Source organism: Mesoplodon densirostris, chromosome 7 (genome assembly GCF_025265405.1).
Source record: "Mesoplodon densirostris isolate mMesDen1 chromosome 7, mMesDen1 primary haplotype, whole genome shotgun sequence".
NCBI lineage: Eukaryota > Metazoa > Chordata > Mammalia > Artiodactyla > Ziphiidae > Mesoplodon > Mesoplodon densirostris.
In genome coordinates this window covers 9,069,627-9,088,573 of record NC_082667.1, presented here as the reverse complement: position 1 = coordinate 9,088,573, position 18,947 = coordinate 9,069,627, and the positions used below count along the sequence as shown (strand labels likewise).

The 18,947-nt window shown below is 50.0% G+C and overlaps 2 protein-coding genes across 3 annotated transcripts in view; one reads left to right on the top strand and one right to left on the bottom strand.

Annotated features, from left to right (window-relative positions):
- Positions 1 to 8,468, top strand: part of RTN3 (reticulon 3) — a 62,015-nt gene extending 53,547 nt beyond the window's left edge. For both annotated transcript variants that reach the window (XM_060105579.1, XM_060105580.1), the window contains 6 exons: positions 976 to 1,183; positions 3,104 to 3,242; positions 3,680 to 3,749; positions 4,230 to 4,276; positions 5,580 to 5,638; positions 7,495 to 8,468. In XM_060105579.1, coding sequence (XP_059961562.1) covers positions 976 to 1,183; positions 3,104 to 3,242; positions 3,680 to 3,749; positions 4,230 to 4,276; positions 5,580 to 5,638; positions 7,495 to 7,540 — 569 coding nt within the window. In that variant the 3' untranslated portion in view covers positions 7,541 to 8,468. The remainder of the gene's footprint in view (positions 1 to 975; positions 1,184 to 3,103; positions 3,243 to 3,679; positions 3,750 to 4,229; positions 4,277 to 5,579; positions 5,639 to 7,494) is intronic.
- Positions 8,469 to 9,695: 1,227 nt separating this feature from the next.
- ZFTA (zinc finger translocation associated) lies at positions 9,696 to 18,491 on the bottom strand. The gene is made up of 5 exons (XM_060105578.1): positions 18,353 to 18,491; positions 15,704 to 16,201; positions 14,776 to 15,162; positions 13,742 to 14,293; positions 9,696 to 13,579 (listed from the first exon to the last, which is right to left on the bottom strand). The coding sequence occupies exons 1-5, from the start codon at positions 18,489 to 18,491 to the stop codon at positions 13,110 to 13,112; spliced, it is 2,046 nt and encodes a 681-aa protein (XP_059961561.1). The 3' UTR covers positions 9,696 to 13,109.
- Between the last annotated feature and the right edge of the window lie 456 nt (positions 18,492 to 18,947).

The window sequence follows — 18,947 nt, the reverse complement described above, 5'->3', positions numbered from 1 at the left end:
TAAAATTTGAGTGTTTACCATGTGTTGTGTACAGTGCTAATAAGCATTCTGCATACATTAGCTTTAAGGAACATTATATGTTCCTTAAAACAACTCTAAGAAATAGATGTCACTTTCTTCATTTTATAAATGAGAAAACAAAGGTTTAGAAGGGTTAATTAAGGTAACATGGCTAAAAATTACCAGAACTCAAACTCCTGTCTCTCCAATTCCAAAGTCCTTACTCTTCTTTAAAAGGAAAGAGTAGCACAGAAGAAACTTGCACAGGGCTATTAGTGTTGAAGCTAGACTTCACGGATTGGAATTCAAATGTGATGTCATTGCTAGATTGGAAGTAATTGCTAGCCCTCACACTCAGAGTTTTTGAGGTGTCTTTAAGGAGAAGAACTTAGATTTTTCCAGTTTGGATTTCCCAACCATAAGACCCACTTGCCTGAGACAGTCTTGGTTTATACCTATTTCCTAACAGTTATTAATAGTGTCCCCATTCATTTTCAAAAGTATCATCGTTTAGTAATTATATGGTCCCCTACCCAAAATCCTTCCTTGAGTTCTCTTCAGATCAACATAGAGACTGGTGTTTCATTGTAACCAACACTAACATAACTTGGTATGTTTTTATAAGCATGGTTTGCTTAATTTAGTCAACAGTTAGCAAGATTTTCCCACAGTTGCTCTACTGAAACATTTAAAGTAAATGATATTTTATCCCATCGTACTTCAGTAGCCATGACTAAAAAATCAGTTTCTAAGTTTCTGTAAACCTATCCAGAAACAGAGGTACCTTTGGCAGTGTGAATCATCATCCCTGATGTAATTTGATTTTCATTTATCATTGTCTTAAGGAGGGGGTGCACCTGTAATTGCATGCTAGTGTAATGCTTCTCCAGTGTGCAGGACACAGCCAGGGAGAACAGACCTAGCCTTGTGGCTCACGGGTGTTCATATAACTTATGTTCTTTTTTCTTTTGGCAGTGCACGACTTAATTTTCTGGCGAGATGTGAAGAAGACTGGGTTTGTCTTTGGCACCACACTGATCGTGCTGCTCTCCCTGGCAGCTTTCAGTGTCATCAGTGTGATTTCTTACCTCATCCTGGCTCTTCTGTCTGTCACCATCAGCTTCAGGGTCTACAGGTCTGTCATCCAAGCTGTACAGAAGTCAGAAGAAGGCCATCCATTCAAGTGAGTTGAAGTATCACAAGTAACACTACAATTTAGGGAAGGGATTCACTGAGGCTGGTCAGATCTAAATCAGACCTGATTAAAAATCAAGAATTATAGGGCCTAATGCAGCTGATCAGTGGCATGAAACATCAACTTGAGACCACCTTATGAAGTGAACAAGTTGGGAGCTAGGAACTTTTTAACAAACTAGAGGCTCACCAAAAAGGACTGTCTAAATTCCTGAGCAGGGTCAGTAGGAAAGCAGAGCATCTAGGACAGCACTCAGATGGGGTCCCAAGTACATGTGTAAGCCGCCACGTAGTTAACTCTTAAAACAGCCTTGAAATTTTGGTGTTGAGGCTGCCTTCTTGGCAATACCAGAACTCGGTGTGTTTACTCTTGGTTTTATTACTGATTTCCTTCCTGTCTCTCCTTTAGTTTCCTTAATACCAGGGGCAGGTCTTGATTAAGTCAGTAGGTCATGCATTTCTAGAATCCAGTTGCTAACCTTTCCTACTGTGCTATGACTTTAACAGATGTTTTCCTCACGCTTTTCCTCTTGAAAGTCTTAGGCCATAAAAACTTTAACATCAGCAAATGACAGGGTTTTTTTTGTTTGTTAGTTAGTTTTTAATTTACTTTCAAAATGACAGTTTTTTAAAACCTCTTCTCATGGAAAAAGAAACACTTCTATGATCTCTCAGAACTATGACAGAATAGGTGTCTGGCTGCAGCTCTGGTCCTTGTATTTTCTCCTGGTGAGAATAGAAGCAATAATTTAAACTATATATGACATTTAAAAAGTTATTTGCAAATTAGTTTTAACAAATCAATAGTTGCTGGTTGGTTGAGTGGATAAATTTTACTGTTTTGCCACAAGTTCCAATGTGTTAGCAGGGTTTTTTTCCCTTTTGTGTGACACTGTTGTGGATTTATAAAATGTGTTTTGCTAAGTTGCATTAATTACAGCATCTAATTTTTATAACTTTTGTATTTGGTAAATATTTTCTTAATAAATAGGAAAGAAAAACATGTCTGTTACTCTTCTGTTTTTCCCACAAGACTGTAGGCTCTTTAAGGCAAAAGCAGTTTTATCTTTCCTGATATCTCTACACCTAGCAGAGGGTCTGGTACTCAGTAGGTGCTCAGCACGTACTGAGCGAATGAACAGTTTATGAGCAGATGGTTGTATCTCAATTCTGTAATGTGTCTGGGGACAGGACCTAGGTCTTTTTGTTTTCTTAACAAATATTTTATAATGCCTCCTTTATCATTTTGAAATGAAATTCATAGATAATATACCATATAATATAATGTTATATAATATACCATTGTATGGTATATTATATAACATATATAACAACATTTTAAAAATTGATCCTTATTATAAAGAGTGATAAATAGAAAGCCATTGACAATAAAATAATATGTATTCCAGTCAATATTTAATTGCTTGGACATAACTACACCAAAAAAAAACCCATAATAAAGACTTGCACATACATGTATAATCTCCCTTATAGGTGTGATTTTCTAAAATGATGGGAAAAAATCTTAATAAGGTTTTAGCATAAACAAAACACAGTTTTAGACAATTCAGGATATGTTAAAACTATGGGAAAAAATACTTTGCTCTTATATGTTCTGGGCTCTTGATAATTACAAATAGGTTCGCCTTCATGAATATCCTATGAGGCCGTAAAAGTTATGCAGGACATGGGGCAGTTCTTTTTCGTGCGTGACACGCCCACCCTGCGGGCATCTGGCAGCTTTGTCTCTGCGCACTAAATGACAGAGGTGCCCCCACCCCACCCCATGGCAGCAAAAAAATGCCTTTGCAGATTGGGGAATTTCATACTCTAAAGAACTTCTGTGCTAACAGAAAGAGATCTTCTCCTGCCACGTCAAATGTGTGACTATTGTTTCTTCTTCTGGAAGAGCCTACCTGGACGTAGACATCACTCTGTCCTCAGAAGCTTTCCATAATTACGTGAACGCTGCCATGGTGCACGTCAACAGGGCCCTGAAACTCATTATTCGTCTCTTTCTGGTGGAAGATCTAGTTGACTCCTTGAAGGTTAGTTGCCTCTACAGCTTTTGGTGGTGAGGCTGAGGAAAATCAGGGACGAGGTTATAATTCAGAGGAAAAGCAGTTAATAGGGTTTTATCAGACAAAAGCAAATGTATGCTTTTCTCAATCAACCTGTAAAAATGGGGACAGGAGTTAGTAAAGGAGGTACCTCTGCACCTGGAGAACTAACATCAGAACCAGGCTAATGTATTAATTGACAGAAATGCAGTTACAGTCTGTTTGGGGGCCTGAGAGAACTATAGAGTTCTCTTACGCACCCTCAAATGTATAGTACAAATGAGGTAACCTTCATTTTGAAATTATTTATGGCATACATCGCTAAATTTATGCAGACTCAGTTAGCTAGAGAAGAATGGCATCAGTTAACCTGAATTTTGCATTACGATTATTCCTGCTTAACCCTCTGATGTTGGCCTTCACAGCTGGCTGTCTTCATGTGGCTGATGACCTATGTTGGTGCCGTTTTCAATGGGATCACCCTTCTGATTCTTGGTAAGATGGCAAGGAGAATGTCTCCAGGCTCTATGAAGTAATTGCTAAGAGTAAGAGCAAAGAGAGTTGTCAGCATTGCTCCAGTCCTTCCACATTGGCCCAGCCTTTAACATCCATAGAGACCTTGACCTCAGAGGAATCTGTGTTTATGGCCACAGGTTTACTAAATGGTCCTACCTATAAAGAAATATCCAGACAGCTAGAAATAAAGGAGAGTTGTCTAGATTTGGTTTAAATATGGGGATCTTATTTGTAGAAATCATTTTCATAATTTGGAAATTATTTGTAGTACAAAGAAGGAAGCCTGTGTACCTGTATCTAACTGTCCTTAATTGAGAGCTCTGGCCCCGATTTCTCATATTGAAGAAGATCTGTGTTTCCCTATATTTTATGAGGAAAAATGTTCCTGTTACTTATGTCTTGAGACTTTGTGACCATCTCACATTTACACTTGCCATGTCTCATGATTCTGTCTTACAGCTGAACTGCTCATTTTCAGTGTTCCAGTTGTCTATGAGAAGTACAAGGTAAGCATTTGTCTGTTTCTAATCAGATATGTTGGTGTACGACTAATTTTAGTTCATTCTTTAGGCATTGGAAGTTCAGAGCAATCCTTTTCTAACCATTTTTACAATCTAATTTTATAGGTCAGGTGCCTGTAAGAAACTGGTAATAGTGGTTTCCTTTAAGGAGAGAAGCTGAATGTCTAGGAGAGTTAAGGGTAGGAAGGGAACTTATACCTTGCTGTGTGCCTTTTGAGGGTTTTGTTGTTGTTGTTGTTTTTATTTGGTTCGCTGGGTCTTGGTTGCAGCAGGAGGCCTCCTTAGTTGTGGCATGCGAACTCTTAGTTGCGGCATGCATGTGGGATCTAGTTCCCAGACCCAGGGATTGAACCCAGGCCCCCTGCATTGGGAGCGCAGAGTCTTATCCACTGCGCCACCAGGGAAGTCCCCACCTTTTGAGTTTTTATCACATGGATCTGTTCCAAAAAAATAAGCTGAAAAAATGCTTAAATAAAAGCTGGTGTCTAAAAAGAAACTTAAACTGTTAAGGCTATTGTGGGGATCCATCAGTATGAACAGATGTTTGCATCGTACAGTGGTGTATACAGAGTATACTAGATGCTATGAGGTTGTTCTTGATAGATTAAGTCATGCATCAGCAGACTTTTATTCATGGCTTTTTAAAATTTATTTACTTTATTTTATTTATTTTTGGCTGCGTTGGGTCTTTGTTGCTGCACCCGGGCTTTCTCTAGTTGCGGCGAGTGAGGGCTACTCTTTGTTGCGGTGCGCAGTCTTCTCATTGTGGTGGCTTCTCTTGTTGTGGAGCGCGGGCTCTAGGCACGCAAGCTTCAGTAGTTGAGGCACACAGGCTCAGTAGTTGTGGCTCGCAGGCTCTAGAGGGCAGGCTCAGTAGCTGTGGCACACGGGCTTAGTTGCTCCGCAGCATGTGGGATCTTCCCAGACCAGGGCTCGAACCCGTGTCCCCTGCATTGGCAGGTGGATTCTTAACCACTGCGCCACCAGGGAAGCCCTATTCATGGCTTTTTGATATTAAATGAATTAGTCTCACCCAGGAGTCAAAACACATTTCTGATTACAGAATATAGATTAGACACACAGTTTCTAGTATTCAGAAAATGCTATATACTCCAGTGTCTCTGAAGGAAATACCTAGCAAGTACTTTTTAAAACTGAGCACTATTTTCATTTTCCAGAATATTCCATAGTGTTTTTTAAAAATGGTTAAACTAGACAAAAAAAATTACCTTCAGGAAAATTGTTAATCTGTGTGTTGCCACAACTGAGTCGCTTTTCTTTGTTAAAGATCCAGATTGATCACTATGTTGGCATCGCCCGCGATCAGACCAAGTCAATTGTTGAAAAGTGAGTATGCTTAGGTCCCACATTTCATCATGACATGTGTTTTTTTTCCCCCAATTATTTTTAGTCTCCTGTGTAAAATGCTAATATCAAAGAAAGTAATTTTTACCCTGGGGAAAAAGAAAACCTCGGTTAATAGTTTGATTTTACTAAAAATTATTTCATCTGCTTCTTTGTAAAGCATGCCTTGTATCTTAGACTAAAAAGGATCAATGGAGTTAGGATCACTCTGCCTTTTTGAACCGGCTGTTTTTTTGCTTTTTTTTTTTTTCCTGGTGGTACGCGGGCCTCTCACTGCTGTGGCCTCTCCCGTTGCGGAGCACAGGCTCCGGACGCGCAGGCTCAGCGACCATGGCTCACGGGCCCAGCCGCTCCGCGGCATGTGGGATCTTCCTGGACCGGGGCACGAACCCGTGTCCCCTGCATCGGCAGGCAGACTCTCAACCTCTGCGTCACCAGGGAAGCCCTTGCACCGGTTTTTAAATGTTCGTGGTTGTCTACTCACCTTCATTTATTTTCACAAATATCAGTTTTATTTTATTTTATTTTATTTTATTTTTGGCCACGCCACACGGCATGTGGTATCTTAGTTCCCCGACCAGGGATCGAACCCACACCCACTGCAGTGGAAGCGTGGAGTCTTAGCCACTGGACCAAGACGGAAGTCCCCAGTTTTCACAAATAACAATTTTAAGCCAAACTCTTCCCTCCCTTTTCAGAAATAAAAATTTTAGTAAATCAATGTATTAAAGTTCAAAGCTAGCTCTTTTTTCTAAGACTACCAAATCCTTCTGTTTTAACCAATTTAATATTTAAATCAAGTAATAAGTTGTTGGTAGACATTTTTATGATTCCCTATATCACAGAACTGTTTCTCTTTTTTATTTTCAATTATTTGTAACAAACACTATGGAACCCAGCACGTTGAATTAAAATGTTAATATTTTTCCATGTTTTCCATATTTTCTTCAGATTTTCTTCAAGAGACAAAACATCACAAGCATTTAAATCCTCTTTGTGTACACTCCCACCTTTCACACCCCAAATTTTAGTGCTTTTTCCAGCTTTGATAAGAGGAAATCTCAACTATATCCAGACAGCTCTGGCTTGATGCCAGGATCTTTACCTACTCTTTTGCTTTCTTAGGTAGACATTGGAGCTCAAGCCAGACAAGGGCAGCTTAGGACAAATTTGTATATGGTTGCTGTTTACTCCTTAGTGTAAAAGATGATCATAACTTAGCTTTAAACCTAAAGTCTTGATTAGCAGTGTGAGCTGATTGGCCCACTCTGTGGGGAGTAGCTTTGACATTAGCTGAGGGATGTGAATGTCCCTTGGTACCCTTGGTGATGGGTAACCTCAGTGCACAAAATAAAGGACAGCTTTAGTGTTCTGTGCGGGGCGGGGAACTATTGCCAGCTCCTGTAGTTTTTTTATATGTGACCTTGACCCTTGACTCCTGGTTCCTTCTGTGACACTAATGGGTAACCTGGCATTCCAAGAGAAATGGGCTCTTGCACTGCCATCATGTAGAGCACAGTCAGCAGGCATTATGCCTAGATACATCTCATTCTTCTCTGGAACCCCCAGTGAAGGAGCCAGGAGGTTCAGGCAGTGAAAGAGGACAGGCAGCAGGCACAGCAACAGGGAGGGGGATGGGTCCTGGTACACTCCTCAGCTCATCCCAGGCCAGACTCAGCCCCTGCCACTTTTCATCCAGAGGAAGCCCTGTGGAAATGGGAGTGTTTTTCACATGGCTCTGGTAAATCCAGGAGTGTCTTCTAGCATCAGTGTTAAAATAAAAACCTAGAACTAATGTCTGTATTTTCACCCTTTTTTTTTTTCCTTTTCCTTAATAGGATTCAAGCAAAACTCCCTGGAGTTGCAAAAAAAAAGGCAGAATAAGTACATGGAAACCAGAAATGCAACAGTCACTAAAACACCATTTAATAGTTATAATGTTGTTACTTGTACTATGAAGGAACCGTGCTCAGTGTCAGCTTGAGCCTGCATTCCAAGCTTTTTTTTTTTTAATTTGGTGTTTTCTCCCCTCCTTTCCCTTTACCCTCAGTATCAAGCACAAGAATTGTTGGACTTAAAAAAGAACTGATATCTTAGGACCCGAAAGGATAAAGAAAGAATCAAATTAATAGGATAAATCAATACCTTAATGATGGTGGAGCTTTACCTGTAGCTAGAAAGGAGGGGAAAGATTGGAGGTAAAGGAGAAAATGGAAAATAAAACACATCTCTTGGGTTCTTCTATTCAAATTTCAAGGACTAGTCAGTCTTACATAGCTTTCCATCATAGTTTTGACCTTATTTTTAAGTTAAGAAATAATGATTAACTTATAAAGAAATTATCTGGGGACAAGAATGGGATTCTTTCCCTCCTTTTTGTTGTTGTTGTTGTTGTTGTTTTGTTTTGTTTTTTGCAGCCCTGTGATCCCATCTTCCTGCCCCACAATGTGAGCAGCTACCCCTAATATTATTCTTCATTTAACGATATAACTTTCAACTCTATGAATAACTTATAGTCGATAGTGGTAATTCCTGATTCTCAGAATGCCATCCGATAACCAAGAATGCAGATGGAAAGTAGGATGAGAAGGAGTGCACAGGGGTGCTGCTGCGACTCCCGCTCACCCTTAGGAGAGGAAAGGCTCCACCATGTGGGACTATGGGGTCTGTGTCATCTCTTTCGGACACCAGTTCTGAGCTTTAGTTTGAGAGCTTATTCCTGAATGGGCTTTCCTCCCTCTTTCCTACCCTCAAGTTTAGTAAATATGGTTGTACTTTTCTTATTATAAAATAAATGTCTGTAACTGCTGTACACTGCTGTAAACTTGTTAGAGAAAAAAATTAATCTGCATGTGGGCTCCTCAGTTATTGAGTTATTGTAATCCTGTCTCAGTCCATGGTGGGGAGACATTCTCAAGAGGTGAACTACAGAAACACAAAGGCCTTTTTTCTCTTTTATCTTTTCCTCCTGCACGTGTTACATCTTTAACCTGTGCTCATCGTTTTCCCCTAAGGACCAAAGCTGAGCTGGCTTGAGAGGAGATTGTGTCTGTGGTTAAGAGATCACAGATTTGTGTAAGGAAGTGCATTTTGTGATTCATATGGAGTTTTAACTTGGAGGCTAGCTTATTGGGTGTGTGTTGTTTGAGGGTTCCTTTCATTTTCAGGCACATAAAATGTCTTGGCACCTCTACAGTGGTACAGGGTACCTTTTGAGAGTGTTGTCCAAGAAGCTTTAGGTAAGGGTGATCAGGCAGGGCCAGATTGTGTTGACAGGCTCCGTGCACAATTAAAAGACAACAAAACAGTTCACGTTGACATCAGATGGAGGGCGTTTGGGAATCTTTGATTCCCATTTGAGACTTATAAGTGTCTTCCTCCCTTTCCAACATGAAAATTCAGTAAATTTGAAAGAAAATCATCTGTGAGTTCCTTCAGGTTGTAACTCATAGTCGTGATAATCCAGAGGGAATAAGCACCGGTGACTTTAAAGGCTACAGTGTTTGACAGTCCCAAAGTAGTGCAGCTCTGTAGAAGGTAGTGGAAGGAAGTTTTCCTTCTACTTTGTTGAGGAAATTACTTAGGAGTTTAGATGGGTAAAAGGTACCCTTGCCTTACTCCACTCTCTTATTTTCTTAGCCCCCTTTCCTTTTGAAATGTTTAACTGATTTCATGTCATAGTAGGGAACGCATTCTCCATCCCCATCCTTTGCCCTCCCAGGAAGTAAGTGTACTGATCATCTTTTTGGGCTTCCCCTCCAAAGGACCTTTTTCTGCAGTGGAAGCCTCCACACCTAGCTCTTTGTTTTGTTAGTGCTGTGTTTAGATTAATTTGGACAGATCTTTGTGCCACACAAGAATTTTTTGTTTTTTTAAGAAAAATCTATAGGTGAAAAATTACTAATGAAACTGTGTGTGCGTGTATGTGCGTGCAACATAAAAGTACAGTAGCGCCTAAGGAGCTTGAATCTTGGTTCCTGTAAAACTGCAAATTGATGTGGTATTAATAAAAATAATAATTTAAAAAAAACACAGTGACTGTGATGTCATTCTGCTAACTTTATTCTTTATACACAGTTTGGGTGAAGTAAGAACCAAACAAGGCTTCCACTGGCCCCCATCCCCACTCCACTTTTGAGGCTTTAAAAGAGAGACTAATAGTTGATACTGGTAATGATTTCCAAGACTGTAGAATTTCCATAGTAGAGCAAAACTGTGCATTTGGTTTCTGACAGAAAATAAGAGACCCTCTAAGAGATGACCTTAGGAAAAAGATGATGAATGGAAGGGGGCCAGAGGGGTCTGTTGTCCCAGTTTACACCAACCTAGGAAGGTTCCCCCACCTGCAACATGAAGCAGCCTATAACTCAGTCACAATGTACTTAAAATGAGAGTCAATCACCATGGCAAATGGAAACTTTTCCATCGGGTTTTTGCTGAAAGAACTTGTCTCGGATTAGCTCTTTCCCAAGATGAAGGCTGCCATGACCCTTAAGCTGGATTTTAAAATTTTATTCAACATACCTCTTAGAAAACTTAGGCTGAAATTTTTAAAAAATAACTGATGCAAACAACTTCACAAATACGCATACAAATGTTCAAATAATATCACTAACATGGTATATAAATATGTATTCAGAGTAACATTTACATATTGGCCATAATAGCAAGCATACCATTAACAAAAATATTCATGAAGAAACTTCACCTGTTCATATCAGACTCCCAAGGCAAGGAGGAGGCACCTAGAGATGGGGACCACCTAATCTCCTAACTCATGAGGCCATAGCTGCAAAGTAGTAATCACTGCAGTGGCACTTTCTAGGTCATTGGTGCTCAGAACTTCAGCATGCCTCATGATCACTGGAGGGCTTTTCAAAACGGACTGCTGGGCTCCACCCCAGTTTCTGATCTACAAGTAGGGGCCCAAGAATTTGCCTTTCTACTAAGTTCCTAACGGGATGATGCTGTTCTGGTGGCCACTTTTGAGAACCAGTGGAGTGCTTGGGGCTGCTGCTTAATAAAGACATCCACTCCTGCCCTCCTAAGTCCTCTCCCTATCAAGGGAAAAACCATTCCCACCCTGCTCTCTGCCCTGGCTTACCTGAACTTCGGCAGAGGGCTTGGATGACTATAATAATTGCCCCAGTTTGCCTACTGTTTTTGAATAGGCAGAGTAGCAAAAGTGGCACAACACTCCTTCTGGATCTGAACACATGCATGAAGGAAAATAAAAAAATGGCAGTATCCAACCTGGTGCCATCCATAATCCCTGTTCTGAAGCTTTTAATACTGTCTCAAAAAACCTGGAGGTTCAGACACTCTAGGAATTCACTTTTCAGTCCACTGACCGCCCATGCAGTGATTTCCTGAACCCCTGGTGGCATCAACAACGCAACACCAGAGCCTTGCCCAGTAGAGAGACCTTGGGCCAGGCGGCAGTCAGCCCTACTTGGGGAGTTCTGATGGAGAAGGCTGCTGCTGGTGCCCTCCAGCTGAAGCCAGTGGTGGCAAGACTGCCCTATAGAATATTCATTCTTTACAAGGAAGTGTGCCGTTCTTTGCCATCCCCAGGAGGCCACAACTGCACTGAGGGCCTGCAGCACCCAGCACGGGTCATCCTTCGGCAGGCCTGACGGTAAAAGAAATTTTAACTTACCAGAGATTGGGAGGCCGTGTAGTGTAGTGCAAAGAACACTGAATTGGGAGTTGAGATTTTTATTCTAGTCCTAGTACTATTCCTACCTGGTGTGCGATAATTTCAGTTTCCGGGCTTCATTTTACCTATCTGTGAAAGGGGTGGGGGCAGGTACTAGATCTCCAAGGTCCTTCCAACTCAGACAATCTTGAATTATATAAAAATGCTATAAAATCCGTGGTATAAAATTCAATTCCCAATCAGGAAGAAACGAGGGGACTGGGCCTGAGGCACTTGAACCTTGGGCTCTGGCCTGGGGGCACTGGGATGAGAGCAAAGGCTTCTTTGCTGTCTGCTTTCCCACCCCACAGAGGCAGCTCCTGGCCCCAGGTGCCAGGGCCCCTTCCCCTCCAGACCCAGCCCTGAAGTCCCAACCCGCTGACCTCCCCACTCTCAGGCTTTAAGACCAAAGGAACTGGCCTATGTGAAGAGCAGACAGTGGGTGCCAGAGACTCCGAGGAGGGGCCCCGATGAGACACACATTCGTCTATGATGTTTGGGGTCCTCCCATCCGCGCCTCCTCGCACCTCCTCCCTTTAGGTCCTTCCTCCACCACCTCACAGCTTATCTCTGATACACGCATAATAAATAAGACATTTGCACATAAGGGTGACGGACAGCTCTCTTCCCGCCCCTCCCCCTCTCATATAAAAGCATTAAATACAGTTTCAAAATAAAATACAAAGAGCAAAAAGGGCCTGATCTTGGGGCCACCTGTTCTCCACAGGAGAATGAATCTACACATCCCTCTCGGACCTGCCTGGGAGATCGTGGGGCCCACTCCCGGCCCCTCAGGACCTGGCGCTGCCGCGGGGAAGAGAAACGAAGGCCGAGGCCCGGCCCCAGGCCCTGGGGGCTGAGAACGGGTGGCGCGTCCACCGCGTACAAAAGGGGACAGGAACAGAACGCCAACTGCCGGGACCTCCAGTGCCCCGGGCTCGGACTGACGGGCGCTGAAGCGGGAGCGCCTGACTGAGCTCAGGGTAAACGGAGGCCTTCGGAGCAAAGGAAAAAAGTGCTAATCCCTTTACAAGATCTCGGTGCGGGCGGCCGTGGTAGGGGGCGGGTGGGGCGGTCCTCGGAGAGCCCGCCCCTGAGGCAGGCACAGCAGGCGGGGCCCGGCCCAGCTCCACCCCCGCCCCGGGCAACCGCCCCGCCCGACCACCCGCTGTACTACGCGCCTTCACCGCGGGCTGGCGGGCTGGCTCCCCAACCCCGTTGCCTCTCCTCCCGAGGAAGGCCCTCGTCCGCAGTCCAGGCCCCGGAGCGGTCGAGCAAGCCAGTAACGACTGGGCAGCAGCCGCCCCGACCGGGGAGCCGTGCCTGCCGACATGCAGCTCTGAGAGCTGGACCCCCGGCCGTGAAAAGGGGTCGGTGCGTCCTTTCTGCCTCCCCCACCTACTTGGGGCCCTAATACTGACTGTCAGTGCCCCCGTCCCGGCCTGGCACAGGATCCCCTCGCGGGTGCGGCCGGGGCCCGGAAGCTCTCCGTGCAAACGCTGTGGCTTCTCAGGAACGTGAGGCCCTGAGCGGCGAGGGCCTGGGCTCCGGGTCCGAGAAGAGAGCGCGATTCCTGCGGCGCCCCGACTAGCCTGGGGAACTCTCTGGAACCGAGCGCAAGCCGGAGACCGCCACCCAATCCCGAATCTCCGCCCGGCCCGGCCAGCGGGGGGCAGCGGCAGCGGCCAGGGCCGCGGGAAGCTGGGGCTCCCAGCCGGACAGCCAGCCGGGCACGGCCCCTCGAGTGCGAGTCCTCTACGCCCGACACACGGCGCCCGCCTTGAGGTCCGCGCCGCCGTCGCGCGGCGCCGGGGCGGGCGGTCCAAAGCCCTCGTGGCCGTAGCAGCGTAGTGCCGCCTCCTCGTAGGCCTCCAGGATGGTCTGGCGCTCCTCGGGCGTGAAGTCCATGGAGAAGGGGTGCACCTGCAGAATGTGCCGTTTGATGGTGCTGACCTTGAGCGTGGCCAGCGCGCCCCCGCACACCATGCACACCAGGCCGCGCCGGCTGCCGTCGTAGTCCATCAGGTACTCGCCCCGCCAGCGCGGCTGGTAGTTCCGCCGCTGCTCTCGGCTGCGGGGGGGAGGCGGCGGGGGAGGCGGCGGCGGCGGCGGCGGCGGCGGCAGTGGTGGGAAAGCGAGTCCCCCGGGTTCTGGGCCGTCTTCATCGTCCTCCTCTTCCTCGGCGGGCCGCTCCGACGGTTCTCCAGGGGAATGCGGGACGTCGCCTAGGGCGGAACAAAGGACCGCACTGGAGCGTCTGGGCTTCGTAACCCCCCACCTTTGCCCTGTCCCACCCTCCCCTCTCCCCTTCGACCTTCCACTCTCCCCACCCCCTTCTACCCTGGCCCCTCTCCCTCTCCACCTGCTCTGGCCCTCCGCCAGCTCACCCCACCACTCCTCCTCCTCCTCTGGCTCCTCCTCCTCTTCCCCTCCCCCCTCCTCGGAGGCTGCGGCTGTGCTGGGGGCGGCAGGGTCCCTGGGGGACTCGGGGCAGGGCAGCCCCAAGGCCAGCAGGTGGGCGGCCTTCTCGCTCCACTCCTGGGCGATGAGGGCCCTGACTGGCCCGCTGAGGCGCGTGGAGCCCGGGTGGCGCTGGCGGATGTGCCGCTTGATGGTGCTCATCTTGAGCGAGGCCAGCGCGCCCCCGCACACCATGCACACCAGGCCGCGCCGGCCGCCGTCCAACTCCATGAGGTACTCCAGCCGCCAGCGCTCCTGGTAGTGGCGGCGGTGGTCGCGGCCCCGCGGAGACCGGCCCGGGATCCCCACCCTCTCGCCCTCCTCCAGCTCCTCCTCCTCTGCCGGCCCGGGCCTCTCAGGGACCCAGCCAGCCTCTTCCTTTACGTCTGGGGGGCTGAGATCCTGAGAGGAGGGGGCTCCAGCAGCGGGGGCCGAGTCCCGGCTCTTTCTGGTCAGGTCCTGGGGGACGAGGTCATCGTCTGTTGGGGAAGGGGTGAGGGAGAGGGGCTCAGCCTGCTGGCTGGGTTGCCCTTACCCACACAGAGGGGTCCCTTGCTCCTCTCCCCAGCCCTAAGCTAGAGGGCCCAACCAGAGAGAGAGAGAGAGAGCGCAGAAGTGTGTGTGTGTGTAGGGGGGGGAATGAGTCCTCCCGTGTGTGTGTGTGTGGGAGGGAATGAGTCCTCCCGTGCGTGTGTGTGTGTGTGTAGGGGGGGAATGAGTCCTCCCGTGTGTGTGTGTGTGTGTGTGTGTGTGTGTGTGTGTGTGTGTAGGGGGGGATGAGTCCTCCCGGGGTGTGTGTGTGTGTGTGTGTGTGTGTGTGTGTGTGTGTGTAGGGGGGGAATGAGTCCTCCCGGGGGGGGGGGTGTGTGTAGGGGGGGATGAGTCCCTCCCGGTTCTGGCCACAGACCTCACTTTGCAGCCCTTATATGAAGGGGTCCTGGCCCTGGGATGGGCCTCGCACCTGGTGGGGACTGGGTGAGCTCAGACAGTGCCTCGGGCTGGCCACCCCAGGCTTGCAGCAGGGCGCTGCGCTGGGGGCCGCTGAGCCCCAGGGAGCTGGGGTGCACCTCCAGCACGTGGGCACGGATGTCATCCAGGTGCAAGCTGGGTAGTGCCCGGCCACAGGCCATGCACACCAGCCGGTTCCCCCGCGGGTCATAGTCCATGAGACACTCTGCCCGGAACCAGTTCTGCAGGGACTCCTTCAGCCTCCGCTCCAGGCGCCGGGCACCCAGCCCCCTGCTGCCCCCAGCCCTCCGGGAGGCAGACAGGCGCCGACGCCGAGCCCGGGGTGCCCCTGAGCCCCCTCGCCGCTGGCGCCGGCCACCCCCACCAGCTGGGGCTTTGCCTGAAAGGGTTGGAGGAAGGGAAGGAACTGAGATGCTGGCCCTCCGGGGGAGCCCCCGCCACCACAGCCAGGTCCTCCATCCATAAGCCTCTCCCTCACTCCGACTCTGAGCCCTCTGCCTAAGCTTTACCCTTCCCTTCCTCTCCCCTCAGGTCTTCACTCCTCCATCTCCTAATCCTCCTGAACACAAACCCTCAGCCCACCCGACTCCTCCCCCAGACCCACATTCTAGCCCCTTCCCTAGACTTCACTGTCAGTCATACCTTTCCAGTGCCCTCTGCTCCCAGACCTTCCCCAGCCTCTCTCCCCAGCCTCCACTCCCTGGATCCTTCTAAAACCACAGAATGTCAAAGCTGTCAGGGACGCTGGAGACCCCCTAATCCCACTGTCTCTCCCCCACTATTGTCCAATAAACAGACCTCACCCCAAAAAGGAGCAATAACTTGCTCCAGAAAACCAGCTAGTTGGCTAAGAAGCCCAGGCTGTCCCCACCTGGCCCCGTCCACCACCCAGGCCCTTGCTTCCCCATGTCCTACATTACCTGGGCCCTTGGGAGGGCAAGCCTGGAGGCCGGCCCCTTCCTCCTCCTCTTCCTCCTCCTCCTCCTCCTCCTCCTCAGCCCCCTGGGCCCCTAGGCCCTCAGCCTCTCCACAGGCCCCCAGCCCCAAGTGGGCATCCCAGCTGTTGCTGATGACTTCCTTCTCCCGGGGACTCCAATGCAGGGAGTAGGGGTGCTTTTGGCGGATGTGTCGCTTGATGGTGCTGAGCTTGAGAGTGGCCAGGGAGCTGCCGCACACCATGCACACCATGCCGTGACGGGCAGGGTTGAAGTCCATTAGGTACTCCAGCCGCCAGTGGTCGTGGTAGTAGCGCCGGTGGTCACGGCCAGGGATGCGGCTCTTTCCAGGCCTCGAGGCCCGGGCCTCACAGTGGTCTGAGTATTTCCTGCCTGAGGATGCTGGTCCCCTGGCCCTGGAGGAGGGCAGGGGGGCACTCCCCCAGGTCCCCAAGGCACCCCCTTCCAGCTGAAGATCTTGCCCTGAAGAGGGGGAAAGGGAGACAGTTTTTCAATCTCCGATTTCCAGGGAAAGAACCTAGGGCTTCGGTTTTGCAAGAGAAGGGAGGTGGGAGAGAGGTCATTCAGGGGCAGGAAAGGGAATGGCAACAGCAATAAAAGGGAGGTGGTAGAGCAGGGCGTCAAAACATTGGTCCTTTACAAAGAGCAAGACCCCTTTGAGAGAGGATCAAGAACAAAAGAATGCAGGGCACAGCTCTGACTTTTTAAAAAATAAGGTGAAGACCAAGGAGGCAGCAGGCTCTGCAAGGCACCCTTTTTGGACGAGAGCTGTAGGGGTACAGCCAGGAGAGCAGCATGCCCTGGCGGTTACAGCCACAGCAGGGTGAGAAGAACAAAGGGGGCATCTGTCTGCATCCAGGGCTGCACACGGGACCCACTGCCCAAGGCCCCAGCCAGGAGGGCCCCACCCAAAGATGATCTTCTCCCTCTTTCCAATAATGCCTCAAATACACCCTCCTGAGAATCCTATTTTAAAGGGCACTAAGCATTGTCAGTTCCCCAAATTTAGAGACCCACAGGAGGGATCCCCATGACAAAGCTGTCAGCACCTCCAGAGAAAGGAGTTTTTAGGACTCTGACTTTCCTAGAGTCTGGGAGAGCCGATGACTGAAAGGGAATGACGGCAGGAGGGCCACCAGAGTGGCTACTGAAGACTCTGCAGCAGGGAGTGGCCACCACCCACTGGAGTCCATTAAGTCTTTCTGGGGATTTATTTTTTGCTCTGGCCGGGAGCCGGCCACTGCCCAGCAATCAGAGGGCAGTCAGTGGAGAGGCCACCAACCCAGTGGTGTTCCCTTTTGCCAAATAGAGACACTGAGCAGTCCCCCACTTTCCCTACAGTTTGGACCTTATTTTATTTAGAAAAGGGTCCCCTGGACAAATAGGCTGAATAGACAGGTGTGGTCATTCTCCCAGTGGAGAATCCCCCGGTCTGGGAAACAAAAGGCAGGATCAGAGAGGGCTCCTGTCATCACTGTTTTTGTTTGGTTTTGGTGTAAGTAGATCCAAAGAAAAAGAAAACACTAGTTTCAGAGTCAGAAACCTGGGTTCGACTCCTGGCTTCACTGGTAACTTGCTCTGTGACCTCTGACAGGTCATGTCCGCTCTCTGGGCCTAAGCGTCTTTGTCTGCAAAGGCACTGGATAAGCTAGCTGGTCTCTGAGCATCCTTCCAGCGCTGGATGTTAGTCTAAGGTGGACTGGCGCTTTAAGAGCCGAAAAAAGGGGAGGAGCTGGGATTCTTTAAAAACAAAAGGGGATGGGGAATTTCTGGGAGGGGAGCTCGGGGATTAGGGCTGAGTCTCCCTAGCCTGGACAGTAGCTTCATGGGTCTTAAGGCGTTGACCCTGAAGCAGAGGGATGAAGAAAGACAGTCTCCTCTGAGAGCAAACGAAGAGGACTGGCTGGTCCCCCATAGCTGACAAATTGTGGCAAAATTTCTGAAAAGAAGGGAGGGGATAACGCGCGGACAGGAGTGGGTGTATGCCTTTGTGGGCGAGCCCATCCCTTTAAGAACTGCCCGCCGTGGGGAAGGTACTGGTAGGTCCCCAAGAGGCGCAAGCCGTGCTCTTTCCCAGGGAGAACGTAGGGAAAAAGAAAAAGGGTTCCTTTCTCTAGGCAAGGCCACAGAGGAGAGGGCAGCCCAACTTAAAGCAGCGGAGTCCCAGCTCAGTTCCTCTGGTGGGAAGCCCGGAAAGGGACCAAAGGTCTGGGCAGACTTTTAAGAGACAGCCGGATAAGGGAGACCACCTGGGAGTCTGAAAGAGAAAGGGGCGGGGGCCGCAAGTCCAAGAGCCTAGAGCGCGAGCCCCGCGGCGCCTGGCCAGGCCCTCTGGGGCCCCTCCAGCTTGGCCTCCAAGGCGGGGGCCGCGGGGCCCTTTAAGGGGGAGGGGATCCGCCCGAGCCCCGCGGGCCAACCCCGGGAGCTGGGCGGGGGGCTCCTCCGCTGGCCCTGCAGTCGCCATCCGCGCCCGCCAGGTGGCGCCCCCGGCCGCCCTGCCCGCGTCCCCACCTTTGTTCGGCGGAGGAGAGGGGCCCGGAGCCCGGAGCCGCAGCCCTCCCCTCCCCCATGCCGGGGCCCCCGCCCGAGCCGCCGGCCCCAGCCAACTCTTACCGCCGTCGTCCTCCTCGGGCTCCGCGCCGCCGCTCGATCCGGCGGGCGGCAGCCGTCGGCCCCGTGCCGAGGCCGCTGCTGGCCCGGGGCCGCCCCTGCCGCCGCCGCTCCGGCTCCGGTGGTCCCCGCCAGGCTCCATGCGCTGCGCTGCGGAGCGGGGCCCCGGGGCGGCAGGGCGCGGGGCCGCGGGGCCGGCGGCGGCCCGCGCGCGGCGCTCGGTGCGCGGGGCCCCGGAGCGCGGGGCGCATGCACTGGGCGGCCGGCCGCACGGACGGCTGACTGCTAGCTCGGCGGCGCGGGCTGGACCGGGGTGGGGATTCCTGTCTGGGGCCCCTGGGGCTCCTTTAAGGGCTCCTGGGTAAATTTAAAGGGGCCGCGCGCTATTTCCTCCTGCCAGCTCGCGGGGGGCTGGGGGGAGAGGCATGAGGCGACCAGCCGGACCAAGGCTCCGCAACCTTCGTCCGCCGCGGACGTTAGGAGCACGGACCTCGCCGTCCTCGCGGGCCCGCGCCGCCGCCTCCGGGGCTCGGGTCCCGGCTCCTGAAGGGTCACCGAGGCGGCCAGGGGCGCCGCGTCCGTTGCGACGCGCTTCCAC

Bases quoted from the DNA above. Each gene is read 5' to 3' on its own strand.
- ZFTA (XM_060105578.1), bottom strand. From the start codon at position 18,491: ATGGAGCCTGGCGGGGACCACCGGAGCCGGAGCGGCGGCGGCAGGGGC. The intron at 15,163-15,703 runs GTAATGTAGGAC...CAACCCTTTCAG, and splicing joins TTGCCCTCCCAAGGGCCCAG to GCAAAGCCCCAGCTGGTGGG. The intron at 13,580-13,741 runs GTGAGCTGGCGG...GTTCCGCCCTAG, and splicing joins GGAGGAGGAGGAGTGGTGGG to GCGACGTCCCGCATTCCCCT.